At 38.6% G+C, this 8674-nt stretch overlaps 1 protein-coding gene across 1 annotated transcript in view; it reads right to left on the bottom strand.

Moving 5' to 3' along the window:
• Positions 1-2513: 2513 nt before the first annotated feature.
• Smp_160360 (sodium/chloride dependent neurotransmitter transporter, putative) overlaps positions 2514-8674 on the bottom strand; it is a gene marked incomplete at its 5' end in the record, with an annotated part of 33253 nt that continues 27092 nt past the window's right edge. The window contains 3 exons of the mRNA XM_018789587.1: positions 2514-2694; positions 5650-5719; positions 7441-7626. Of these exons, the coding sequence (XP_018646439.1) occupies positions 2636-2694; positions 5650-5719; positions 7441-7626 (315 nt within the window). The 3' untranslated portion in view covers positions 2514-2635. The remainder of the gene's footprint in view (positions 2695-5649; positions 5720-7440; positions 7627-8674) is intronic.

Raw genomic sequence — 8674 nt, 5'->3', positions numbered from 1 at the left:
CTAAAACACCAACCTAAATGTCTTTCTGTTTGATTTAAGCTGCCTACCTGGGCATTAAAGTCACCCGCTACGACTACTATGTCTGAGCGCTTAGCTTTCTGAAGAAGCTCAGAGAGTTTTCTGTAAAAGTCATCTTTTACTTCATCATGGCTGCAGTCAGTGGGAGCGTAGGCAGAAACGACGAAAAGGCAACGACGTGTGTCCCTATCCTTCCGAGTTCTTACGGAGCCATTTAGCCGGACAGCACACAGGCGACTGTTAACGGGGATCCATTCTAGTAGTGCCTGTTCTGCTCTTGTACTTAGTGCTATGCCTACACCTGCAAGTCCGCGAGAACTAGCCAACGGGTCGCCAGATACACGGAGGGTGTATTTCGTCGGCTGTCCATTTTGGCGAGGTGAGGTCAAGTGAATGACCACACTGGGATCCTGTATACGTGTTTCGGAGACACAGCATACATCAATGGTACGAGATTCTAGAGTTTTAGCTAAGGAGGCCTGTTGACCGATTTGGCATAGGCATCACAAGGAATGGATCACTGTTGGTACACTGGATAAGATTGAAGAAAGGTGGAACAAGAAGGCAGCAATCAATACCAGCCGAACCAGAGCGGAAAAAGCCAAGGCACAAGCCGAATACACAGAGGCAAACAAGCAAGTGAAGAGGAGCATCAGAACCGACTAACGTAAATATGTGGAAGATTTAGCGATGACAGCGGAAAAGGCTGCAAGAGAGGGAAACATGAGACAACTGTATGATACAACAAAGAAACTTGCTGGAAATTACCGTAAGCCAGAAAGACCAGTGAAAAGCAAGGAAGGCAAAGTAATCACCGACATTGAAGAACAACAAAACAGGTGGGTAGAACACTTCAAAGAACTCTTGAATCGACCAGCTCCACTGAACCCACCCAACATCGAAGCAGCACCCACAGACCTCCCAATCGATATTGACCCACCAACAATTGAAGAGATCAGCATGGCCATTAGACAAATCAAGAGCGGTAAAGCAGCGGGACCAGACAACATCCCGGTAGAGGCACTGAAAGCAAATGTAACAGCAACTGCCAAGATACTCCACATCCTCTTCAGTAAGATTTGGGACGAAGAACAAGTACCAACAGGCTGGAAAAAAGAACTTCTGATCAAGATACCAAAGAAAGGCGATCTCAGCAAGTGCGATAACTACAGAGGCATCACTCTTTTCTAAATACCAGGAAAAGTCTTCAACAAAGTATTGTTAAACAGGATGAAGGATTCCGTGGACGCCCAACTTCGAGATCAACAGGCTGGATTTCGTAAGGATAGATCGTGTACAGACCAAATCGCAACTCTACGTATCATTGTGGAACAATCAATCGGATGGAATTCATCACTCTACATCAACTTCATCGACTACGAGAAGGCGTTTGATAGCGTGGACAGGACAACACTATGGAGGCTTCTTCGACACTACGGCGTGCCTGAGAAGATAGTCAATATCATACGGAACTCCTATGATGGACTAAACTGCCAAATCGTCCAAGGAGGACAACTTACCGATTCATTCGAGGTAAAGACCGGTGTTAGGCAAGGTTGCTTACTCTCACCCTTTCTCTTTCTCCTGGTGATCAACTGGATCATGAAGACGTTAACATCTGGAGGAAATCACGGGATACAGTGGACAGGCAGGATGCAGCTTGACGATTTAGACTTCGCGGGTTATCTGGCTCTTCTATCACAAACGCAACAACAAATGCAGTGTAGCAGCAGCCTCGGCAGCAGTAGGTCTCAATATAAACAAAGAGAAAAGCAAGACTCTCCGATACAATACAATATGCACCAATCGAATTACACTTGACGGAGAAGCTTTGGAGGATGTGGAAACCTTCACATATCTGGGCAGCATCATTGATGAACATGGTGGATCAGATGCAGATGTGAGGGCGCGGATCGGTAAAGCAAGAGCAGCATACCTACAACTGAAAAACATCTGGAGCTCAAAACAATTGTCAACCAACACTAAGACCAGAATTTTCAATACAAATGTGAAGACAGTTCTACTGTATGGGGCGGAGACTTGGAGAACTACGAAAGCCATTATCCAGAAGATACAAGTGTTTATTAATAGTTGTCTATGCAAGATACTTCGGATCCGATGGCTAGATACTATCAGCAACATTCTACTATGGGAGACAACAAACCAGATTCCAGCAGAGGAAGAAATCAGGAAGAAGCGCTGGAAGTGGATAGGACACACCTTGAGGAAATCACCTGATTGCGCCACAAGACAAGCCCTCACATGGAATCCTGAAGGTCAAAGGAGAAGAGGAAGACCAAAGAACACATTACGCCGAGAAATAGAGACAGACATGAGAAGAATGAACAAGAACTGGATAGAACTAGAAAAGGAAGCCCAGGACAGAGTGGTTTGGAGAATGCTGGTCGGCGGCCTATGCTCGATTGGGAGTAACAGGCGTAAGTAAGTAATTAAGTCTTTCAAAACTGATCTGTAGTTTATGATAATATTTACTTGAGAAACACATACTACTACTGTTTACTAATTTCAGTAATATTTACAAGAGTACTGTACATATAAAAATGTTCTTTTGTCCTATCAGATGAACATTTCATTATTGAATAATGGAGACGATGAATTACATTATCTTTTCATCTGGATTGCACAAAGTTCCAGTTGAAGTGATGACACTGAATTCTGTAATGTAAAATAGGACAAAGCAAACAGTATTTAAACATAATACCGATTATAACTTGATTTGATTTGATGTTCACAATTTAAACCTTATGGATTAATAATTAAGAATACATAGTTGAGATAATGAGTCAATTGAAGCTAGACCACCAACGAAAATCTAGAAGCACTGGAAGGCCATTTCGTTCTATCTTGGTACTCCTCAGCAGTGCGCATCCACGATCCCACCTCGCGAGATTAAAACCTACCAGTCTCGCGCAAGAGCACTTAGCCGACAAACCACTGAGTCGGCATCGGATGGTGTTAATGTCTAACTTCAACCAATCCACGATGTTGAGCAACTGTTCACTGATTGTCTTCAGTGAGTTGATATCTCACAACAGACCTAGTTGAACTCCAATAGTCACTGCTTCTCAGTGGAACTCCAAGAATTATCTCTTGAAGTCAGTCAGAATACAGTCAGACTGAGATAGATACACAGATAGTTCACAGTTGATAATATGAACTACTATGTATATATATGTTACATACGTATGTTACTATTTGTTTATTCTACAATCTGTGCAAGATTATTAGAGTTAAAATCAACTGAGAATATAGAAAATAATTTTCATCATAATCAAATAGTTATTATTAGTTCATCACTGGTATAATGGTATGTTTTTAGGTCAACAACAACTGATAAATATAAAGCCAAAACTATCATCAATATCCAAATTAACTTTTGATGCAGTAATAATACTGTGGATTGAAGTCTTAATCTTACTAGGGATAGTTGCCTGGTCTGCATATTTGGAGAATCTAAGAATTATCTATCTATTCATTTATATTCAGGAGACAAATCTTAATGAGGATGAACATTGAATCCTGGATCCTAGTGCTAGGCAATAATACAAATTTGTTCAAATTTCTGATCATCATTTATTTCGTCAGAGTTCGTAACTTTGAACTACATGAATTTAGAGGCTAAACATTGGGAACCCTTCGTAAAATCTTTCTATCTAACTAGTGTTGTCATGTCATAATATACTATCCAAATATTCTAAATACATTCGTAAATACGTTACAATCTAATCACTTCGATTTCTAGTCAGTTTTTGATGTAGGTTTGTTCTCTGAGCTAGGTGGTTTAGTCGTAGAGCTTTTATCGTCCTTCTGAACGACATTATCAGCACAAAATCACCTACCTGAGCTAGAAATCTTCTCCATCATTTCTTATTTATTTTATTTATTTAAACACATAAATATTGGTAGAAGGAAGCACCAGATACATATGCGCCATACAAATCTCATTCGATTTGTGTGAGGGCTGTGATACCGCCCAGGTGCTCGAACTGAAGCAGGTGGTCTTCTTTGGGGCCCACACCCGGAGGCTTTGACCGAAAGATCTGATCCAAAAGGCAGTGGAGCATCGTGAGGAGATGCAAACCCATAGTAGCCGGTGATCAATGATTGATTTGTACGCCATTTGTTCCTTCAGGATACTGGAGCCCATGTGCACCATTGGTTTGGAATCAGGGTTTTCCAACTCCCCTAGGTGGATCCTCCACATCCACCAACCCGGTTAAAGCGCCGGACATTCGCTTTTCGTCCTCTCAATTTCGTAGACAACTCCTGTGGCATGAGAAGGCAGTGAGTAGGACTTCCCTGTCAGAGGCTATATATTCGCTGGCCATGTGACAGCATTTCGAGAGGGAAAGCGGACTCTCCCCACTCTCGACCGTACCAGGGCATTAATCATCCCACAGTACTCATGTTACTTTTTTTCTCGGTCAGTTTTATAATTACACTTCGTTTGTAGAGAATGCCAAAATGTTTAACTCTTCAACATATTCTGCTTCTAACGTTTAATAGATTAATGATACAAAGTAAAACTTGTTAAGCTGCCTAATTGGCTTTTGTATGTTTAATGTGATGAACGCATTGGTTTACTAATAATCGCTTATTTTGATTCAAATTCAGCGCAAAAAAATTTACAAAATAACTTTCCTCCAAACTCTTTTATAGAATATGATAATAGATGGATACTAACTTGCAGTGGAATCCAGGATGAACGTTTGGTCTTATTTGACGCTCTTCAGATGAATATACCTACATGTCAGAGTTGATATTCACTCTGAGACTCGATCTCAGTACCGTTCGCTTCAAACATTATAGAGTTATCCACTTAATTGTGGAGTAATTTGAAAGAAAGCTATGAGCGGCCAGATCAAAACGTGGTACAAATTCATGAAGTCAATGACAATTGAACTGAGCCATGTTGGTGAATATAGACTACCTGGTTGGGATAGCAATCGATGGTTAGAGACCTTGAATGACATACCTCGAAATCGTTTGCAGTGGCAAAGGTGTATCCACTCTTTGTGTTCTATCAAATTCTAATCTTCTGAATTCTTCATTTCTCTATCCTTTTCTCTTTCCAAATTTATTTCACTGGATTATACTCCTTCAATAACATCTTCAAACCTTAATCTTTTTCATTAATGCCTATACTCTTACTACTTCTATTACTATGGGATTTGAATTGACAACTGCATCTCTGTGCTAATGTGGTATGGCGAATCGAACTGATGTACGTACGTATGAAGTTTCTACGTTATAACTGACTGACTGACTATCCACTTAATTACTGAGTCCTAATAGACACTTGCTTGTGCAATAAGATGATGTTTAAATTCACCTGCTATTGTTGTTTACTTGAATAGTCCCATTGATGTTTAAAACTGTAATTGATCAGTTTATAATTGGCATTTAAGCATACTATGTGTATTGACAGCGATATTGCTTTAATTTACAAGCGTTGCAAGCAAAGCTGAAGAGTGGTCAGCAGTTGGATCCAGGACTCATGTTTCGTCCATTTATATTCATCGAAGAGTTCTTGTTTTTTTTCAACTTTTCAGTTAACAATATACTTCAATTAATGATATCAAATGAACAATGGAAATGGTGAGTACTCACTTGAATTCTCTGTAAATTTATCATTATCAGTATTATTATCAATAATTGGAATACATAAAGTTTTTATTCTCTTGGATACAAAAAAAGATGAAAATAAAAAAAAATACAGGAACAAATCAGTCAATCGATATTATGAAGAGAAAATACACTTTTGAATCATTAGAATTAGCAACAGATAAAAATATGAATCGATTTAATTTCTGGGAGGGGGGATGGGGGATCTTTAAACGATTTAATTTCTATTTGATTATCATTAATGAAAATCTTGTTGGTGGAACAACTTAGTAACTTGAAAATTGTGAATGTTGTAACCTTAACTTACTTTAACTTACTTACTTACGCCTGTCGCCCCTCGTGGAGGAGTATAGGATGCACACTAGCATTCTCCATCTAACCCTGTCCTGGACAATACTTTCCATTTCTTTCCAGTTAACATTCATTCTTTTCATATCTGTTTCTATTTCCCGGCGTAATGTGTTCTTTGACCTTCCTCGTTTCCGCTTCCCTTCCGGATTCCAAGTTAGGGATTGCCTCGTAATGCAGTTTGGTGGTTTCCCTTAATATATGTCCGATCCACTTCCAACATCTTTTCCTAATTTCCTCTTCAACTGAAAGCTGGTTTGTCCTCTCCCATAAAACGCTGTTGCTGATAGTATCCTGCCAGTGAATGTTGAATATTTTGAGTAGACAAATGTTTATAAATACTTCTACCTTATTGACGATGGATGTAGTAGTTCTCCACGTTTCAGCTTCGTACAAGAGGCCTGTCTTGACGTTCGTATTGAAGATTCTCATTTTGAAGTTAGTTGACAGTTGTTTTGAGTTTCATGTTTTCTTCAATTGTAGAAATGCTGCCATTGCTTTGTGACTTTAAGCCCAGATAATTATCACATGATTTATTTACTAATCGAAATACGACTTATCCAGTCTTAGTACTATGTTAAAATAATGATCGACTGGTAAGAGCAGCCTAGCATCATTATTAGTCTTTTGTCCTCTTAGCCCTTTCAGGTGAGCTCAGAATACTAATATCAGCTTTCACTATATGAATCATATATCTCAAACTTACTGGGTTTATATACTAGCCCAATAGAACACATCATACCATAAATTAGGAAATAACATTTAAACAAGATCTAGCCAAAAGGTGGCTGTGAACGTGGGAGACTGTAATTAATAGACTAGCCATTAATCAAGAATGGTAAATTGTATCATAATAATCTAAAGGCCAAAATAAAGCATCCAACGGTGTTAATGTCTAACTTCAACTAATCCACGAAATTGAGCAACCATTCACTAATGTCTTCAGTGAGTTGACATCGCCCAACAGACCGGGTTGAACTACACTGGTTACTGCTTCTCACTAGAACTCCAGGGAATACCTGATGAAGCCAGGGGGGATTTGTGGAGATTTCAGTAATTTTATATAGTTTTAGTTTAAGCTTGGATAATATACAACACTATCTATATACTTTAATCAATAGTCCATACTAATCGCTATTGTCGGTTTCCGATGATTATCAACAGATTATTCGAAGAATAACATCTTGTTTGATAATAAATTTACGTCTAAATGTAACTGATAAACCTCCGAGAGGAACTACAGTTTAAAAATCTACTTCCTGTTGGAATTCTTGGTAGCTATTTCATAAATAACTACTATACCTATATTCTGATTGACTGTCTTCGATTTCGAATGGGTTTCAATTGAATGACCTAGACATTTTAAAACCAGTGTTCGATCTATCATCACCAAAAAGGAACTAAAAAGAGAAATGATTCACAACTTACCTGTATAAACGTTCCTGATGTTTGGAAAATTTTAATAATCATTACAAGTGGTATTAAAAGTACACTTGAACTAGCTATAAGCCAACCAACGTTTACAGCCCATCCTGGAAATCGATATGGTTCATGAATTGATGCCCTTTTATAAGTTAGTTCTTCATAGACAATAACGCTGATAATGAAAAGAGCCTAGAATTTTCCAAAACAGAAAATATGACAATACATCCATTTATTTACAAATAGAAAACAAACATAATTTATGATCTTAATGTAGGTTTGTTCTCTGAACTGGATGGTTTGGTCGTGGAGCTTTCATCGTCCTTCTGAAGGACATCATCTCTAAGCTACAAATCTTCTCCACCATCTCATAATTATGATCCTTAGAATGAAGTTTGTGAAAGTCATTTAACTTGAAATTAGTTTATATCATGAACTGGATTCAGTAGACAAATCATTGAGTACCAAGTAGTTCTGAACATCTACTTTGTCCTAGTTTGGAATTCATATGAAGCAGACATCAACAAACCACTAGGGATCAAACTAAATATCCCTAAATCTATTGGAGATTGTGTTACTCCAAGATCGTCGGGCTATATACTAAAATGTTCCGACAAAATATCTAACTAGTGTTCCTTCATTTTCAATAGTTGTCTAGCTAGTAATAAGCCGTGATATAAACTACCTTCAACTGACAATTTACGGAGAAATCTAATGGAAATTACAGTTTATAGATCTTCAAAACTGGATCACAGATTATGTTATAAATAGTGCAGTTCAGATAACTACACATCCTGTTCACTTTCTGGATCAGCTGTATGAGCGAGAAGACTAGTAAATGACTAAGAAACTGTAATTAGCAAAACTTAAACATCAGTTACCTAAATGAGTAGTATGTACATACACTGAAGATAGACCATCATGCAAAACTTGGAAAAACTGGACGGCCGTCTCGTCCTATTGTGGGAGTCCTCAGCTGTGCGCATCCACGATCCCACCTCACGAGATTCGAACTCAGAACCTACCAGTCTCTCGCGCGAGCGCTTAACCTCTAGACCACTGAGCCGGCCGGTATCCAACAGTGTTAATGTCTAACTTCAACCGATCCATCAAATTGAGCGGCACACCTACCATTGTCTTCAGTGAGTTACTATCTCACTATCTTTCTGTTAAGTCAATAATGAATTGAAACAAAATTAAACTCAAAGTATTGAATTAGTCAACCTGTTCAAGTTGATCA

Source organism: Schistosoma mansoni (assembly GCF_000237925.1).
Source record: "Schistosoma mansoni, WGS project CABG00000000 data, supercontig 0134, strain Puerto Rico, whole genome shotgun sequence".
Lineage (NCBI taxonomy): Eukaryota > Metazoa > Platyhelminthes > Trematoda > Strigeidida > Schistosomatidae > Schistosoma > Schistosoma mansoni.
This window is presented reverse-complemented; position numbering and strand designations above follow the sequence as displayed.